Source organism: Megascapheus bottae, chromosome 14, assembly GCF_031878675.1.
Source record: "Megascapheus bottae isolate mThoBot1 chromosome 14, mThoBot2.hap1, whole genome shotgun sequence".
Classification (NCBI taxonomy): Eukaryota; Metazoa; Chordata; class Mammalia; order Rodentia; family Geomyidae; genus Megascapheus; species Megascapheus bottae.
Window position 1 is genome coordinate 35,039,097 of NC_143522.1, and position 20,055 is coordinate 35,059,151.

General features: G+C 39.0%; 1 protein-coding gene across 5 annotated transcripts in view; it reads left to right on the forward strand.

Moving 5' to 3' along the window:
- Mia2 (MIA SH3 domain ER export factor 2) overlaps positions 1-20,055 on the forward strand; it is an 84,718-nt gene that overhangs the window by 61,105 nt on the left and 3,558 nt on the right. For 3 of the 5 annotated variants that reach the window (XM_090345017.1, XM_090345019.1, XM_090345018.1), the window contains 6 exons: positions 2,823-2,890; positions 4,649-4,731; positions 6,290-6,418; positions 10,819-10,977; positions 14,259-14,381; positions 19,790-19,848. In XM_090345017.1, coding sequence (XP_090201143.1) covers positions 2,823-2,890; positions 4,649-4,731; positions 6,290-6,418; positions 10,819-10,977; positions 14,259-14,381; positions 19,790-19,848 — 621 coding nt within the window. The remainder of the gene's footprint in view (positions 1-2,822; positions 2,891-4,648; positions 4,732-6,289; positions 6,419-10,818; positions 10,978-14,258; positions 14,382-19,789; positions 19,849-20,055) is intronic. The other 2 variants (XM_090345020.1, XM_090345021.1) reach the window with 1 other exon arrangement.

Sequence of the window (20,055 nt, forward strand, 5' to 3'; positions counted from 1 at the left end):
TTCAGATGATGGACATTTATTTTGTTTATAATTTTAGATACTATTTTCTACATTTAGTATTTCTTTGCTTCATCCTGTTTTATTTAATCTTTTATTTCCATGAAACTAATATAGTACTTTGTTTCTTTGTTTTCATGTGTCCTGTGGCAAGTATCCTGTTCTTTTTTATTCTTTTCTCTTTTTTTTTTTTTTGCAGCAAGTGCTTGCTATGGAGCTTAGTGTGGCCTCAAGTTCTCTGTTCTCCTGACTCAGTCTCCTGAGTGCTGGATTACAGACAGGCGGCACCTTGAGTATCCTGGCTCAAGTGTCCTATTCTTTAGTGTTGCTGTTCATATTTGTTCTAACCACAGTAGTTTTTTTCTTTAGTAATTACATCTAGTAATTTTTTTTTTTTTTTTTTTTTTGCCAGTCCTGGGCTTGAGCTCAGGGCCTGAGCACTGTCCTTGGGCTTTCCTCAAGGCTAGTGTTCTACCCTGAGCCACTGCACCATTTCTGGCTTTTTCTACGTATGTGGTACTGAGGAATCGAACCCGGGTCTTTGTGCATGCTAGGCAGGCACTCTACCACTAGGCCAAACTCCCAGCCCCTCTAGTAATGTTTTGTATATTAGGATATATAATGTTTGAGCATAGTGTTTTAGAATGAAGTGTGGCATTCATTGAAATTGCACTCTACTCTTTGGCAGTAAGTTTTTCAAAAGTCTATAATCATTTATTATCAACTCATTTTATACTATATTGCTTGTATTATGTCTTTAATATTGATAGCTTCTTAACTGAGCTTTTATATCTTACACTTAAGTATGTTGTGTAGAAAAGATTTAGAAGTAATTTTGGCTTTGCATGTTAACAGTGAAACAAATTGTTATTGTTAACTAAAATTGGTATTTATGGTAACATTCATTTGTTAGTTCAGAATTACATGATTTTGTGCTAGAAAAGATTTATTTTCTTTGATAGTGCTATATAGTACATTTAAACTGCTTTCTGTAAATGTTTATATGTTTTATACATCAACCAGTTAAAGTCAGTTGTAATGCATAGATTACAATTTTAAGTAAAGCAGATTTGATAATGGAGCTCTTTTTCTTTGGGAAGAGATGTGATTATAGACTGTGTTAAACTTTGTCTATATTCTTCTGATATGACTAGCAGGTTACATTATTGAGTGTAATGTTTCACACACTACTGCATCCAATCTGACGTGCCCCCAGAACAACTGGGAAATGTGCTGTGCACTCGGTACTTTTATCCCTTGTTAACAACTACTCCACAATATTGTATGCTCTTGGAATTTATTATAAATGTAAGCCAGGCATAATGGTACACATTTGTCATCTCAGCTTTCTAGTGACTAAGGCAAGAGGATTATGAGTTCAAGGCCAGCCTGGGCTACATGACAAGATTTTCTCAAAAACTCCAACCAATAAATAACGTAGAATTAAAAATAAAACTAGCAAAATTAAAAAGAAGCATAAGCTTTTGCTCCTTGATCTTTTTAATCTTTAAAAAAAATCAAATGGAATTATTAAAAAAAATCATAAAACAAACCAGTGTATGTGCATGTACGTGACAAAGACCACATTTTTTTTTTTTTTGGCCAGTTGTGGGCCTTGAACTCAGGGCCTGAGCACTGTCCTTGGACTTTTCTCAAGGCTAGAGCTCTATGCTTGAGCCACAGCACCACTTCCTGCTTTTTTCTATGTAGGTGGTGCCGAGGAATCGAACCCAGGTCTTTGTGCATGCTAGGCAAGCACTCTACCATTAGGCCAAACTCCCAGCCCCGAGACCACTATTTTGAGGCTAATCTACTATATATATATATAGTGAGATTCTGTCTCAAAAACAAAACAAACCAGAACGCAAAAAGAAGGAAAATAAACATTTTTAGGAAGATTGTGGTTGAGGAGAGCTTGAAGAAAAAATCAGACTACATCTGAGCAAATTTGATGGGTAGAATGATATGTTCATATAATCCCAGCTATATGCAGGAAACATAGATAGGAGGATTGCAGTCCAACATTGGCCCTGTTCATAAATGCAAGCTCCTACCTGAAAAATAAAGTAAAAAAGATAAAGGTCCGGGGGTGTGACTTTAGTGGTAGAGCACCAGCCTTACGTGTGTGAGGCCCTGAGGTCAAACCCCAGTACCAGTACCCCAAAATTGGTTGAACAAATATAAATGACTTAGAGACCTGCCATCTGTGCACTAATAGTGAGCAGATGTGTAGTGATCCAGGGGCCAGGCGTTTGGCCTAGTGGTAGAATGCTTGCCCATTATGCATGGAGACCCGGATTCGATTCCTCAGCACCACATATAATAGAAAAAGCTGGAAGTGGCACTGTGGCTCAAGTGGTACAGCTCTAACCACGAGAAAGCCCAAGGACAATGCTCAGGCCCTGAGTTCAAGTCCCAGTCAACTGGCCAAAAAAAAAAGATAATCCATATTAGTGTCCTCTTATTCTCTTATTTTAGAGGTTATAGTTTTATAACCTATAGTTATTTTTTCTCTGAGATGATTATATTGTTTCATAACTAATGTAGCTGCACATACTGACCTGGGGCTTGTTACCATGGCTTGTATTACTCAAGTGTGTACACCACTGCAGAATGCTAGTCTGTGAGTTTATACCCATAAGATGAATTGTCATTGAAAGTACTCAAAGCCCAGCCCTTGGTGAGTATCTTCTTATATAAAAAACTGAAGTTGATACTGATTTAAATGGCTGTGATTTATTTATATGCCACCTCTGTGATATTTATGAAAACTGTCAAGTTATATGAATTTTTTTAAGTGCCTTTTCTTTTTTTTTTTTTTTAAGTTGGCAGCTCGGACTGCTGAACGAAATCTCAATGACTTAAGAAAAGAAAATGCTTACAACAGACAAAAGTAAGTATCTTAGTAGGAACTTAAAATTTTATTGTTATTTTATTAATTAGGCATACTTTTGTTTTTGCCAGTTCTGGGCTTGAGCTCAAGGCCTGAGCACTGTGCTTGGACTTCCTCAAGGCTAGAGCTCTACCACTGGAGCTTCAGCACCACTTCTGGCTTTGTTTTCTATGTACGTGGTACCTAGGAATGGAAACTGGGTCTTTGTGCATGCTAGGCAAGCAAGCACTCTACCACTATGCCAAACTCCTGGCCCAAAAGGGTAAATAAAAACAAACAAATAAACAAACAAAAAAAAAACCCAAAACCTTTTAGTGAATCCAACATACCTGTTGCACAGTATCTGTTAGCTTTCTGATTTGAAAGTCAAGTTTCCTTGAAGTGACACTTTAAGGAAACAGGTTATAGATTATTCCTTTTTCTTTTTTTTCAGGTTGTAGATTATTCTGTGAAACATGTAATTTGTAATTTCTTGAGGTTAAAGCAGTGAGGTGGGGGGAAGGGAGGAAAGAGAAAGGATGAATGTCTGAGTCACTTACTCCCTGTGGCTGATAGATGAGTGCGCATGCACTTTACTGCCTCATCTTGTGTTCCTGTTACACCCTGTGGTTTTATGCCATGGTAAGATAAAAAAGAACATAAAGGTTACAATAGCAAAGAAGAGTTAATGGTTGTTACAGACTCCTGAGAGTATTCTAGTCTCTTGGTAGATTATACTGTTAATGTATTTGGGTCCTAGTTTTAGGCCTCTTGCTTTTCTTTTCTGCTCTCAGAAGCTAAGTCAAATGATTGTTTCATTTCAATTCTGGTGACCAAAAACCGGAAATAAGATTCCTTTATCCTGTCACATTTTAAAGACAAAAAGTTGAAGAATGAAACAAAAAGACACGTTAGTGGGATTTTCAATATGACATTAAATTTGGAATCAGATGGATCACATTATAGTGGAGAGTGCTGGGTGTTACTCTTGACATTTTCCAAGTCTCAGCCTCATGTTCCTTTGTTGTAAAATAATAGACTTACATTAGTTGGCCTTGGAGGGTTCCTACACGTCTGGATTATAAAAGTACTCTTTGTAGTAAAATGCCTGGACTTTTTTTTTTTTTTTTTTTGCCAGTCCTGGGGTTTGAACTCAGGGCCTGGGCACTGTCCTTGGGCACTTTTTGTTCAAGGATAGCGCCCTGTCACTTGAGCCACAGCACTACTTCCGGCTTTATCTGTGTATGTGGTACAAGGAATGGAACGCAGGGCTTTGTGCATGCTAGGCTAGCACTCTACCACTAGGCCAAACCCCTGGCCTAATTCCTGGGTTATTATTATTTTTTTTGCCAGTCCTGGGCTTGAGCTCAGGGCCTGAGCACTGTCCTTAGACTTTCTCAAGGCTAGAGCTCTACCACTTGAGCCTCAGCACCACTTCCAGCTTTTTTTCTATGTATGTGGTACCGAGGAATCGAATCCAGGTCTTTGTTCATGCTAGGCAAACACTCCATCACTAGGCCAAACTCCCAGCTCCCCAATACCTGGATTTTTTTGATAAAGATTCGACGAAGGAACAAAACAAAACAGTTTGACCTATCTAGATGAAACTGCTCACCTCCAAATAAGTAGTAGGAAACATGGGAAAGTGTTTTCAGCGTAAAAGTGTGGAGGATCAACTTGTCTTTGGTAGATCTTGAGGGTAAAAGGGTAGTGACATTTTTCTCAAAATGTGGATACTTCTGGATGAATAACTTAGAGATGTTTGTTTTTTATTTGCAGATTAACTGAAACAGAGTTCAAATTTGAACTTTTAGAGAAAGATCCTTATGCACTTGATGTTCCAAATACAGCATTTGGCAGAGGTAGTCTTTTTTTTTTTTAAACCTCATATTACATGTGTATGTATATATTTTACATATAGTTTAATCCTCATTAACATTATTATTTATAAACTTTTAATTAGAGTTTAGAGCCAGGATTCTATTCTGAACTGTCTCATAAACTATACATTTCCCTAGCAATAATGAAAATTGCTGGTATTTCTTTCTTCGTGGGATTTTGTAAGATAATATTTATGCAGTACTGTAAGTTCTTCGAAAAGCCAAGTGCTTACCACTCAGAATGGCACTATTCTTTTTGGAAGAATGAACATGGAGCACTTCCATGGAATAACACTGTGACTTTTTACAGAATGTAGAGAAAATGTAGTCTGAATTTTGGTTGCTTTAATTGCCCCCATGGGAGCATTAATTTGGTGACATGTCCATTCCTTATTGAGAATATCTTTCAAACTATTCCAAGTAGTTCAAAGTTCTCAAAACTTTAGTTGAATTGAAATTAAGCTCCTATGGTGGTGCAAATAAATCTATGTAGATTGAATTTAATTTTAATAACCTCTGGAAAACTATAAAAAATCATGTGTGAGGGGCAGCTTTCATTAAAATTGAAGTTATTCTACAATGAAAAAAGACAATAATGAATTTCAAGTAGTGACACAGCCTGGGTGGAGACCTATACCAGAGTAATTGTCTAATACCAGTACAAAAGTCCCAAGAAGAGCAAATAATGCTTTATTTTTTTGGTAACTGCACTGAGTATTATAACAACTACATTTCATGAGGCTTCTCCTGTTTAGGAAATTATTATTTTTTATCATTTATTCAGTTTGTAAAATTCTAAGTCTCTGGATTATGGAGTACAGAGCAAGTGATTTATTGGATGAAACATAATGCATAAATTGATTTGTGTCCTGTAAAAATTTGGAAAGTAGGGGCCGGGAGTTTGGCCTAGTGGTAGAGTGCTTGCCTAGCATGCACGAATACCTGGGTTCGATTCCTCAGTACCACATACATAGAAAAAAGCTGGAAGTGGTGCTGAGGCTCAAGTGGTAGAACTCTAACCTTGAGAAAGTCCAAGGACAGTGCTCAGGCCCTGAGCTCAAGCCCAGAACTGGCAAAAATAAAATAAAATAAAATTTGGAAAGTAATTTGTATTGCTTCAGAGTGTTTTCATTTTTCTGCTTATAAAGGAGTTTCACCTGCACATTCCATGTCCAAATGGCCTATCTGACATGATTTAAGCTGAGTACTTACAGCCCTGACAGCTAAAATGTCTGGAAGCATATTGTTTCCAAGAAATCTAATGTATTCACGTCCCCTAATTCTAAAACATCTCCAGTGTTCTTTGTTTAACTTGTAGGGCTATTTAAGGATATTATTTACCAAGAAATGATTTTATGGACTAAAATTGGGTACACAAAATTAAAACCAGAGTTAATCCTGTATTAGCAAACCCAAAGGAAGTTAGTAATTTTAACTTAAGTCGGCAACAGGATAACCTGAAATGGTTTAAGTGTCATTCTTATTTTATAGTAGAGCTGATGGAAACTATGAATTTAAATATGCTGTTTTGATATTCCAGAGCATTCCCCATATGGTCCCTCACCATTGGGCCGACCTTCATCTGAAACGAGAGCTTTTCTCTCTCCTCCAACTCTGTTGGAGGGTCCACTCAGACTCTCACCTTTGCTTCCAGGGGGAGGAGGAAGAGGTATATTGTTTAAATATTTTTATTACTCTACATTTCTTCCTTCTTTTATATTCATTTCAATCCATCTTTTATATTCATCACCTATCTTTAAAATGATCTGTAAAAAATAATCATTTGGAAAATACAGGCATTCCTTGCACTTATCTTGCCTTACTTCACCTTCCCCTCCAACCCCCGTCACCCCAGGAGCTCTACAGCATATAATTTGAATATAGTATTTCTTAGAAACAGTATACTATGGGGTTGAGTATTCCAACTTTGACAGTCTGAAATGCAGAAGTTTTGTGGTATAGTGCCCAAATGCTTTTGGATTTTAGAGCATTTCAGATTTCACATTTTTGGATTTGTGATTCTGACTCATCAGACCTCTGCATATGTTCCAAATCCAAAGGAGAAAAGAATGAGACAATTGCCCCAAACTTCGAAATCTGAACTACTTCTGCTCCCAAGTATTTCTAATAAGGAATATTTGATTTGTACTACATTATGTTTTATTTATTTATTAGCATATATAATCCATGCAAGGAGGGATTTCACTGTGACATGTGTGAAATATATTCCAGTCTCTCACCCTCTTTTCTCTTACCTCTTCCTTCCTAATTTCAACAAGTTTCATTGTTCTGTTTTCATACTTGCTGACAATCTATTTTACCCATATACATCCTCTTCCACCCTTGTTAGCCGAACCCTTCTTGTTATACCATCTGTGGGTGTCACTTTCCCTCCCTCCCTCCCTCCCTCCCCTGCCTTTCTCTTTCCTCCCCTCCACCTCTTACCCTCCGCGTCTCCTCCTTCACCCTCTCTTTATTTTTGTTACCTGTTTATTGGAAAAGAAGGAAGTGAATCCCATCCCTGTGTGTCTTTTAGGGTGAAGGCATTCAGAAGGGATGGGGTTGTTTGGATGGGAACTTCCAGGGAGTCTTCCATTATTTGTTGAGTCTTTGAGAAGCAGCTCAGTTGGTCCACTCTGTCCCCTTACCTGTTACTGTCATTTCCACAGCTGACTCAACCCAAGCATAAGGTTGGCGTGTCCATGTTGACCTCCTTAGTCACATTCCTATCTTTCTCATTCTCTCTCTTCCTCCTTCCCAGCCCAGTCTCAGCTTCCCAGATCCAACTTCATGCATATAAAGTGGCCATATCCATCCTCCTTTAAAAAATTATTTTTAGTGATAATGGAATTCAAACTCAGGGCTTCACACTTGGTAGGAAGGTATTTGAATAACACCTCCAACTCTGTTAGTTTTGATGATTTCTGATGTTATCCAGGTTTATACCATTTCACTTAAAAAAGAATGCTTATTAAGATTAAACTAATTCACATGCCATAGCAGTCTAAAAATAATGCCCTTAAGTATATAATTGGTTAAACTGTATACATGAATTGCTGGAATTTTTATTACATAAGTCAAGGATCGCTTGTAGTCAAATGAATATTTGAACTAAGAGTAAAATGTACCTTTTATTTCTCCTCTCCTTAATTTCCTTTCTTTTCCTATTTAATTGCTTTCAAAATGTAATGCAAAACCATTTTACTATTTGTTTCAAATGCTACAGAAACTTGGTAAATTATTAGTGGGGTTTAGAAGTTGTTTTGGACCGAAAGTTTCTCTGGTATACTAAAGAAAAATGAAGCATTGCCTTTTTTTTATTATGTTTTAATACCTAGGCTAGAATGGGCTATATGTTTGAATAAGGTTAAGTGTGGGTAACTTTGGTCTCTATGAAAATAACTTGATCGGTTACTATTTTCAAGTTTGTAGTTTTTATTTATTTATTTTTTTGTGGGTCATGGGACTTGAACTTGGCTTGGGCGCTGTCCCTGAGCTCTTCAGCTTAAGGCTACCACCCTACTCTTGAGCCAAGCCTCACTTCTCGTTTTCTAGAGTTTATTTGGAGATAAGTCTCAGGTCCTTTTGTACCGGGACTGGCTTTGAACCTTGATCCTCAGATCTCAGCCTCCTGAGTAGACTTGTAGGCGTGAGCCACCGTACCATGCTAGCTTATAATTTTCACTTGGTCATTTGATGTGGAGCTTTGGATTTTTGGTAGTTAGCACTGAGGAAGAAGTTTTTGAAAGTATCCTTCCTGCTTCCCTCCAGGTGAACTTTGCATAATGGACGTTTGAGTGGTCTCTTCTCAACTTTTTAATGAACTAAATAGAACAAACTAGAAGGAAAGGTCTGGAGAACTTGATAAAATATACAGCCATAGGAAAAAATATTTCATCTTTTGACATAAGTCAGTTTCTGCCGGGAGTGGTGATACACACCTATAATCCCAGCAGTTGGGAGGCTGAGGTAGAATGCCCATGAGCTCCAAGACAGCCTGGGCTACATAGTCCCCTTCCCCACAAAAACCAGTTCCATTCATCTAACCCTGCAAAAGCAAGTGGATGGGAAAAATGAAAAGATCTCTATATGCTATAAAACAATGTCTGTACTAATTTTTACAAGTTACTAAGAGAAGTTGAAACTGGAGGAATGTCTCTTTGTGGTAGAGTGCTTGCCTAGCATGTATGATGCCTTGGGTTCAATTCTTTGGTACCACATAAAACACACACAAAATAAAATAAACTAGCTCAGTCCAGGAGGCAGAAAAGCCCAGTGGGTGTTTGAAAAAAAAAAAAAAAAGTCGAAACTAATTTTATTCTCTCTTCTTGAAGGCACTAAAATAGAAGAAGCATTTTAGATTTATCTTCCCCAAATTTTGGAGCTATTCTTCAAACAAAAAGATTTTCTTTTCTGAAAATATAATTTTATGTCATATAAATACATTTAGATAATATGGTATCTGTATTATCTAAATATAATTGTATATTATGTTTTGTAGAATTAGCAAATTAACATAATTTGTAATTGCATATTGTTGTGGTATAATAAGTATATATAAGTGACCATTTGATTTTATGATATAATTTGTGTTATGTTAATGTAAATTATTTTTTTTGTAGAATATACATGTTATGTCATATGACTACAAACTCTATACATATAATATGTATAAAACAACATATATTAAATATATGTGACAATATATTTTCTACATAAAATATAATTTAAATGTTTCTTTTCTTTTTTCTTTCTTTCCTTCTTTTTTTTTGGTGGGTAATGGGGCTTGACCTCAGCCTGGGTGCCGTCCCTGTCCCTGAGCTCTTCATCTCAAGGCTAGCACTCTACCACTTGAGCTGCAGTACCACTTTCAGTTTTCTGGCAGTTAATGGGAGATAAGAGTCTCATGGACTTTCCTGCCCAGGCTGGCTTCTCACCCAGTACTTAGATTTCAGCCTCCTGAGTAGCTAGGATTACAGGTGTTTGCCATGACACCCTACTGAGTATAAAGCTTTTAATCAAGTTGTTTAAAATAAGTTTTGGATAGAAGTAATGAGTCATATTTCAACACTGAGTGCAACTTTTGGTGTTAATCCAAGTATAGCACATTTCCAAAAGAGTTGTCTTAAAAACTGCTTGTTGTAGGGTTGGGAGTGTGGCCGGGTGGTAGCAAAAGTATTCAAATATGTCTTTATTCCCTAAGATAACTGAGGAGTCATACTTTAGCAATAAAAAAAAACCATTTTGTAATCATCTTATTACTAACTCTTATATGAAAGCTTTAATTCACTTTTTTGTTGTTGTTGTTGTTGCCAGTCCTGGCTTGAACTCAGGGTCTGAGCCCTGTTCTTGGGCTTTCTTGAGGCTAGCACCACTTCTAGCCTTTTCTTTAGATGTGGCACCTCGGGTCTGTGCATGCTAGAAAAGCACTCTACCACTAGGCGAAACTCCCAGGCCCTTCGCAATTTATTTTTCAGACAGTGTTTGTAATTTTTAAGTGATGAAGATAGTGACATCATTTTTATATTTTAAAATGAATCTTGTAGGCAAGTATTCATCTACATGATAAAATGATTCTATCCTGTCCCTAGGGTTGACTTTTGATAGGATAAAACAGAAACTTGAGGAAGTGGCACTGTGGCTCAAGGAATAGGGTGATAGCCTTGAGCTGAAGAGCTCAGGGACAGCACCTAGGCCAAGAGTTCAAGTCCCACGACCGACAAAAAGACCCCTCCCCAAAACTGGGAAACTTGGTTAGAATGTATATTTACTCTTCAAAGAATATCTTAATTGTCTTTGATAGTAGGTCATTTGTAGCATTTTTTTTTGTGAGTCATGGGGCTTGAACTCTGGGCCTGGGCATTGTCCTTGAGCTCTTCATCTCAAGGTTATTACCCTACCCCTGGAGCCACAGAGCACCACTTTGTTTTCTTTAGGGCCTGGGCTGGCTTTGAACTGCAATTCCCAGAACTCAGCCTCCTGAATAACTAGGATTACAGGTGTGAGCCACTGTACCCAGCAATCACTTTTTAAAATAAATAGATTTATATGGCTTTTTTCTTTCATTAGGCTCAAGAGGCCCAGAGAATCCTCTGGACCATCCGATTAGCAATGAAAGGGGAGAATCAGGCTATGACAGGTTGATGGATCCTCATAGAGCACCTTCTGACACGGGGTCCTTGTCACCTCCCTGGGAACAAGACCGAAGGATGATGTTCCCGCCATCAGGTATGTAAAAGCCATCGTTGTTACTGATAATTTGGAAGGCAGCTAGGATGTGGTACATACACTAAAAAAGAAAATACATGTTTTCCCTTTCAAGAAAGTGGAGGTGTTCAAGGGCTTCCATTTTCTTGACAGGCCTAACTCATTAGCTGAGAACAATGAGGAAGGATTGTGAGGAGATTTGGAGAGAGAAAATGTAGACAGTAGCCACTTGGGAAAAGAGAAGTTACCAGTATAGTGCTATGTGATTACATAGTATATCAGAAGCAAATATCAGTGCAGTGCCATATATAATTGCATCTAGTGCATTAGTTAGAACAGTAAACTTAATTTATCATTAGTTACTTTTGGGTACTTATTTTGCGCCAGACACAATGGCAGGTGCTTTTAGATTAGTCATTCTGACATTCTTTGTAAGTATTATTCTGTTTCTCTCAATTTACAGATGAGTAAACAATGGCACATAGAGGTTGGGTAGCTACCTGAAGGCTGCAAGTAAGATTAGTTAGCACAGTCCTCTATATGATTTTTGAGCACATCAGTATGTGCTTCAGATATGTATAAGTCAAAACATAAAAAGAAACACACCATGAATTGCAATAGCAGAAGAAGTATACATGTATAAGTTGTAAAAAGAAGTGAAGTTTCATTTTTCTTCTTGGGCACATTGCCTTTCTTTCCTAAAGATAGCTGCTTATGAATTTAATATATATGAACTTTCGGTCCATGTATTTTTTTTTTTTGCCAGTCCTGAGGCTTGAACTCAGGGCCTGAGCATTGTCCTTGGGCTTTCCTCAAGGCTAGTGCTCTACCACTTGAGCCACAGTAGCACTTCTGGCTTTTTTCTGTGTATGTGGTACCGAGGAATTGAACCCAGGTCTTTGTGTATGCTAGGCAAGCACTCTACCACTAGGTCAAACTCCCCACTTGTATATGGTTTTTTAAAAACTTGATATTAATCAGCTCTACTCATCAGCAGTATATTCTCAAATTCTTTCTATATTAGTGTAAATTTTATTTCAATATATAAATGAGCCTCACAATATTCATACAAATACTTTATATATCTGAATTTCAAATGGTTATATAACAGGGTTAAATATAACATGTCCATATATGTAGTTTCTGTCAAGGAAAATTTAGTGTTTCTAGTGTTTTGGTGATAAAACTTCACTTAATACTTTGTATGTTTATTCTGTACATTTGTCTTTTCATTTTTAATAGATCTGTCCCTTTGTCCTCAGGGGAACAAAGCGGTGAGGAAGCATAGATGTTTCTCCAGGATAATTCTTAATTTGGGAAGCTGCAGAAAGCCCTGCATATTTATTCCCACACCTCATTCTTTGATTTCCCTGATTGTTTTCTTCTGTTATCTTTCTAATCATCTCTTATTAAAGTCTTAGAAAACAAGGCTGTGAAAGCATGGGAAAAAAAGTTTATTTTTCTCTCACTATGTGCCTTCTTTGGGGTTTTATCTTAAATGTGTATATGTATCCACATTGTGTGTATGTGCATGTATTTGAGGTTGACCAGTATGTCATTGTTTTTGTCTTTTCTTTTAGGGCAAGGTTTACTGTCTTCTTTAAACATTTCTGGTTCTTCCGATCAGAATTAAATAGGCCACCTCTTACATTTTCATATTCTTTTATGGAAATGCCAAGCATGTTACATTTTATTCATTTTGATTACCATTAGACCAAAAGGGCAGATTATATTGGTTCCAGCATTATATTGCAAGTCCTGGATTTAAGGAATGGATCATATTGTCTGATAGGGCAGCATGGGCATATGATTTATAAAATAGTAAATTTGTGTAAATTTCTGTTTTAAATGTATGAGGTTGCTGATGCTGTAGAGAAGTGTTTTCAAAGCAAAAAAAAGTGATTTGAGGTTTAACTAAGAAAGAATTAGAAGTTCTCAGGTTTCCCATTTCACATCTTTTTAAGCTCTGCTGTTTAATGAATCCCATGTTTGAGAACAGGAGAGAACTTTTTTTTTTTTGCCAGTCCTAAGCTTGAACTCAGTGTTTCTCAAGCTAGCACTCTAGCACTTGAGCCACAGCACCACTTCTGGATTTTTCTATGTATATGGTACCGAGGACTCAAACTCCGGTCTGAGTACATGCTTGGCAAGCATTCTTAGTGCTAGGCACCTGGCCCAAGAACTTGTTTTTAATCTCAGTGATTAGTGCTGGCTTTTGCTTTTACCCCATGAATTCTTTTACCTATTAAGACAACTCTTTGCTAAGATTCTGAGTGGTGCTGCATCTTACTTTCCTCAGTTACATCTTCTCGTTCTTGGGAACTCACTAAGTATAATTGTCTCCATTGACCCTGATTAATGCTAGAAGGTTTATTTGGCTTTGTCGAGGAGAGGTGTCTTCATAGAGTTCAGTGTTGTTGTGTCAGATGAGAATTGATCTATATGACATTATGAACCACGGCCTATGAGAGTCATGGAAAGCAAGGATAGGAGAGAGCCACACAATTTATCTTTTTTGACTCTCCCTGATTTTAGCATTGGACATAGGTATACCTAGCCTAGTAAAGTCTGCCATTGCTTCTGAAGAATGAAATCAACTGTAAATTTTTCAAAAGAATAATGAGTTTTTTATGGATTCAGGAATCACTTTTTGGTCATTGTAAGTGACTCCTGGAGCCTAGCAGTGTATCTGTAGATGCTCTGAGGCAGTGTCTGTAACTCAGCAGTGAGAACCTTGTGTTAATCTACTCAGTCAGACCTTTCTGTTTAGCTTAGATGGGTTCAAAGTATTGAGTAAGAGAGAACCATGGAAGGTGTGACATTGGTCAAGATGCAGTGTGCTCATAAATCGTTACATGGAATCAAAACCCATTTGTACAAGTACTGAAAGATAATTAAAAAAATAAAACCAACCTTCTCCCCTAAATTTAAACTTGATGCAAATTTGACCATTGAAGACTTGTGATACTCTTTGTGCTTTGATGACAAATGTTTCTTGTTCTGTTAAAGTTCTTGCTATGTTTACATTTTCAGTTTTTTCCCTCTTAGTAGCTATCTTCTTAGTCTTTATAGATATAGCTAGATAAATAGATAATTAGATATAGATATATCTGATTTGAACGCCTATTAATTAAAAGCTAAATGAATTTAAGTGTATTCTTGTTATTTCACAGTATTGGGGATTAAACTCCAGGTCTTGCACCTGCTTCAAAGTTATTCTACTGCTGACAATGATTCCTGTCCTGCTTTTTTCTCAATTTATGTTCATATTAATGAAGACAATTTTAAAACTTGTTTTCTAGGCCAACCATATCCTGATACAACTCTTCCTCTACAAAGGCCAGACAGATTTTATGCTAGTTCTGGTAGATTATCTGGACCAGCAGAATTTAGAAGTTTTAATATGCCTTCTTTGGATAAAGTGGGTAAGAAAAATCGTGTGTTTAAATAATGTGATATTTGAAAGCACTAGAAGCTAAACACAAGACAAACCCAATACTATATCTGCTAGCTCCTCAGGTCAAAGTCTCTTCCCTGAAGTCTTCTGGTTTCATGTTTCTTGCTATCTTGTCTGCAGTCGTGGCATCTAATAGCTGTTGGTAGAGGATTGAACACTGCGGTAATAGGTTTGCTATGATTGCATACTTTGCTCAATTCCATGGACTAACTTCTAATTTTTTTTTCAGTTCACTTACATATATCTTGTGTAGCAGCAAGGATTAGGACATGTGCAAATCTACCAGACAAATAATTTGGGTTCATGTTCTGTTGATGGCTTAATCATTTACCTTGTTTAAAAATTTCCCACTTAACATTTACTGAGCAATGCACTGTTTGTCCTTTTACTTAAATTACCTCATGGCCACACACTGACATTGGGAAATATACCTGTTTGTTCTCATTGTGATCACTGCTTTGGAGCAGCACTTGTGTACTAGCAGGAAGGGGTCGGGCTAATGAGGAGGATGAATTTACATTGTTTGCAGCCATGAAATTGAACAGTGAAACCCATTGAAATTGTTTTGAGAAGGGAAAAAGAGGGCGGGAGGTGTAATAGAGGGAAAGAAATTGATTAGAACATATTGTAAATAGCTATAGAAAGATAACAGTTAAAACCCCCTTCCATATAACTAGTATAAATTATATATATATATATATATATATAATTATGTCTTAAAAAGTAGAAAATAAATTTATTTCTAAGAGATTTCTTCAGGAAAGGATTGAAATACACACACACACACACACACACACTACAAGGTGGGCATTATCCAGTAAAAGTATTTATTATTTAGAAGATTAGTAGTTTATGAATAAGCAGAGAATAACTTACAAATGAGATTTTATTAGTTAACTTAGGATCTTGAAGTCCCCCCAATAGAGTACAATAGAATGATTAAACATATATGATCAAACATTTATTTAGAAGCTAATGACATTAACTTTTTTTATGTATTTCCAATTCCCCTGTAATTGAATACTAGCTAATTTAGGAAATAAATTTCGTCTCTTTGCAAGCTAACTTAAAGTAGACATTGTTAGCGAGGCACTCTTGTATACCTAGCCGTTCAGGAGGCTGAAGTCCAGAGAGGAAGCCGGAGCAGAACAGTCCACCAAAGTCCATCTCAAGTAAAGCAGCACGATGTGGACTCTAGTCCGAGTGGTAGAGTCCTAGCCAGGAACAAGTGAGCTGAGGTAAAGGAAGTCTTGGCACAGGCAAAGCCAAAGCAAGAAAAGACACTGTTAGTCCTTAGTCTACATGAAAGTTGTTCCTCCTTTATCTATGGTTTCTACTTTCCCTGAGTTTCAACAGCCTGCCCTCAACTATGGTCTGAAAATGTTAAATGGAAAATTCCAGAAACAATATCATAGTTTTCAGTTGTGTCCTCTTTGAATAGTGTGATGAGATCTCACCTGGCTCTCCTCTGCCTGGAATATGAATCTTGCCTTTGTCCAGTGTGTCCATTCAGTGTCACAGTGCCAGCCAGTGTTCATCAGTTAGTTTTATTTCACTTAATGCCAAGAGGAGTGATGCAGAAGGGCCATTAGGATGTAAGACATGTGAGGACAGATTGCTTTGGCGCTGTAGGGAAAAAACATTTGGGCGGGGAGGTCTTCAGTGCCATCTTGAACGCATTTTGATGGATAAGGAGCTACTGTTCTACCCACAGTTGCTGCCAGTTCCTCAGCCTTTGGTTTTCCTCCTGTCTAGGGACTACGTCTCACCCTGTGCTGCAGTTCACTCCCCTGACAAGCCTCAATGGTGGATCTTCAGCTGGCTGCTGCTGGCTCACATTTGTAATTCTGGTTACTCAGGAGGCTGAGATCTGAGGATCCTGGTTTGAAGCCAACCCAGGCAGGAAATTTTGTGAGACTCTTATTTCCAAATAACCACAAGAAACCAGAAGTAGAGCTGTGGCTCAAGTGGTAGAGTATATCCTGGAGCACAAACACTCAGGGACTGCATCTAGGCCCAGAGTCTCCAGGACTGGCGGGGAGGGGGGCAGGGGAGGGGGATAGTAGATCTGCAGAGTGTTACCCTTCTCATTCTCTCTTTGGGGAAACCCATCCTCTCCTATAGCTTTAATTACATATATGCTACTAGTGACTTCCATATCTGTAATTCAAATCCACCTCTTTTTCTCAGAATGTCACAATGCCCTGCCCTCTTGGATATTCATAAAGTTGCCTTTTTTTTGGCCAGTCCTGGGGCTTGAACTCAGGGCCTAGGCACTGTCCTTGAGGTTTTTCACTCAAAGGTAGCATTCTACCACTTTGAGCCACAGCTCCACTTTTCTGGTGATTAATTGGAGAGTCTCACGAACTTTCCTGCTCAGGCTGGCTTTGAACCATGGTCCTCAGATCTCAGCCTCCTGAGTAGCTAGGATTACAGGTGTGAGCCCAGGGCCCATCAGAGTCTTTTAATTATGTGATTTTTACACTAAACATTGACTTATTAATGGCTGGTGAGAAGTTGTTCATGTTTATTAGTTTTTTCACTGGAACAAATGGTTATTACTTAGGACGAGAGAAAACTTTTATGTTATTTATTTATGCCTGGGGTTTGAACTCAGGGTCTGGGCACTGCCCTGAGCTTTTTTTTTTTGCTCAAGGCTAGCACTTTACCACTTGAGCCACAGCATCACTTCTGGCTTTTTCTGTTCATGTGGCACTGAGGAATTGAAACCAGGGCTTCGTGCATGCTAGGTGAGCACTCTACCACTAAGCCACACTCCCAGCCCAAAGAGATACCTTCTGGATATAACTGTAGTAAGATGCCAATAATAAAATAGGATACAAATGTCTGTGCTAAGTTAATCCTGATCAGAATAGTAAGTTCCATAGGAGCTTATAGAAAGGTCCATGAATATGATGGAGTTTGAGCTGCTTTTGAGGGACCCTGCAGACTTCACTGAGCATGAGTACAACTGAGAGCACAAGTTACTGAGGGGTGATGGCTGGGTTGTTAATTTGCAAGGCTGTTATGGGGGTCCCCTGAGTTCATGGCTGTGGAAGGGTATTATAAATAGCAAAATTGACATCGATATTATAGGTGGTTCTTAGTCTGTTAGTATACGTGCATATATTCTTTCTCTCTCTATATATATGTCAGGTGTTGTGTGTTTGTATTTTTCTGTCAGTATGTGAGAGAGGTTAAAACATTGACTAGCATTAGTGCCTAGGAAACATTTATTGAAAGGAAATGGGTGGTCTCATTCCATCTGTGCAGCAACCCAAAGAAGGAGATACTTTTATGGTCCTCATCTTATGGAGGCTCAAACAGTTCTCAAGGCCTCAGGTAGAAAGTGTTAGAGGCATGTATCCTCTGACTCCAGGACTGTGGCCTTGCTCTCTGTAGTTCACTGAAATGAGAGGACAGTGGAACCGGCCGTCCATGCCCTCAGTCATGTGCTGCTTAATGGTGCTGTGTAACGTGTTCTCAGAAGCGAAGTGGTGCCCTGGTGGTGCAAACATCATAGTAAGCATAGGCCAACTGAAATGGTTAAAACAGCTCTGAACAATGCTGTCTTATGGGACCGCTATTATTTATGCAGCCCACCATTGGTCCAAACCTTGTTGTGTGGCACATGCCTGTCTACTGAACACTTACCAACATGTCTGTGGCTGAGGTACTTGCAGTAGGCCAGTTAAACAGGACAGGACACAGCCTTCCTTGCCTGAGGTCTCATAGAGGTATGCAGGTGTATGCACAACGGCAGAATTTAGGAGTAGAGCATGTTAATAGACCACGCAGACTAACCCCAATGAGGCGTTGGTGTCTCAAGTGTGAGACATACAAAAACTTGACTTGGTATATATCAGCTGAAACTTGAAGGACAAGAATGATGATAGCAATGTTTTAGGATCAGAGCAGAACGTACTTAAAAGGTTAGAGTAAATTATGGCCGCTGTATGGGTGGTATTTGGGGCATCTTTAACTGTAGGTAAGCAATTACAAGGATTTAATTCTAATGAAAATGGCAGTCTATTCAAGGGTCTTAAGCAGAGCAGTAATATAATAGTACTTGCATTGCGGAGAGATTTCTGTAGTTGTGTGTTAGAGATTAGAGAGAGAGCAGTGAAGCCTGGAGACTGACGGATGATGGTGATTCAGCGAAGGGCAGGTCTAATGCGAACTGAGTAGACATGGAGGAGGACGGAGGAGTGAAGGTGCAAGAGGCAGGGGAGAAGGAGCACCAGCAGATGCCGCAGGCTCCTGACTGTGGCCAATGGACGCAGGAAGGGTCACAAGGAATCCAGCTGCAGTATGTGTGTTTGCGTGGCCATAAAAAGCTAAGGGAGTGTGTAAGTGACCGATGATGTGATTCCTGGAGACACACGGAAGGGAGGGAGGGAGGGAGGGAGGGGGGAGCACGCAGGCTGAGGTGTGGTGGAGGGTCCAGGCTGCCAGTCTCCACGACATGGGGTTTTCTTTCCAGTAAGGCTTATAGAGAGCGGGGGTGTAGAGTGGAAGTGGAGATCTCTGTGAGTGCGAGACGGAAATGCTGCCAGGCACAAGGGACGAATCCAGTAGGGAAGAAAGGCTGTGGCTGGCCAGCTGAAGAGAGGGATTTTGAGAGCTGATTAGATGGGGAAAGAGGACATGGAGTGTTAGGTTAGAGACAGGAAATCTAAGTACAAGGACATGTGGCTAAAGGAGAAACCTAGGAGAGAATAGATAGGCATGGTCAGAGAACTTGAATTAGTATTTTTTGCTGGTCCTGGGGCTTGAACTCAGGGCCTGGTGCTATCCATGTGCTTCTTTTGCTCCAGATTAGCGCTCTACGGCTTGCACTACAGGTCTATATCAAGCTTTTTTGGTACTTTAGTAGAAATAAAGAATCTCAGGGAACTTTCCTGCCTGGCCTGGCTTCAAACTGTGGTACTCAGATCTCAGCCTCCTGAGATGCTTACGATTACAGGGGTGAAGCACTGAGCTGAGGGAACTTGAATTTACGTGCAGAGAAACTGAGCCTTTCTTGCTGGTGCAGGCTGGGAACATTTCGCTAGATGCCTGGGTTCAATTCAAGAGTCTAGTTTTAGTTACTTGACTTAGGAATATAGGACAGAGGAGAAAAAAAAAAAAGGAAGGAAGGGCAGGTACCTCCCAGATGTGTTTTATCATGCTGCAGCAAGATTTCCTAGCAAGCAGCTGGATCAGTCACTGCCCACACTTACAGAGTGCTGTGTCTGCCAGAATTTCCACGAGCGCCAGCTGCTCTTGCAACTCTAATTCAGAGGACAGATGGCAGGCTGGCCCCCATGCCAGTATGGGGAGTGGGAAAGAGCAGTGTGAGATGAAGAGTCGCCAGTCACGTACCTTTCTCTCTAGATGGGCCACTGTCTTCAGAAATGGAATCCAGAGGCAGTGACACCAAAGAGGATGCTGGTGTAAGTATCAAAAGTGGAGTAGCGCTCTCGTAATCTCCGGGCTTCCTGGGACAGAAGTACAGCAAATAGTCCACTTCGTGACACAGCACTGCTTGCCTTCTGACAGACTGCCTACTTCACGTCACACGTGTCTTTTCTGGATTGTAATCTGGGTGATAAAGTGCTCATTTCAAGCCAGGTGTGGTGGTTGGCATACACCTGTAATCC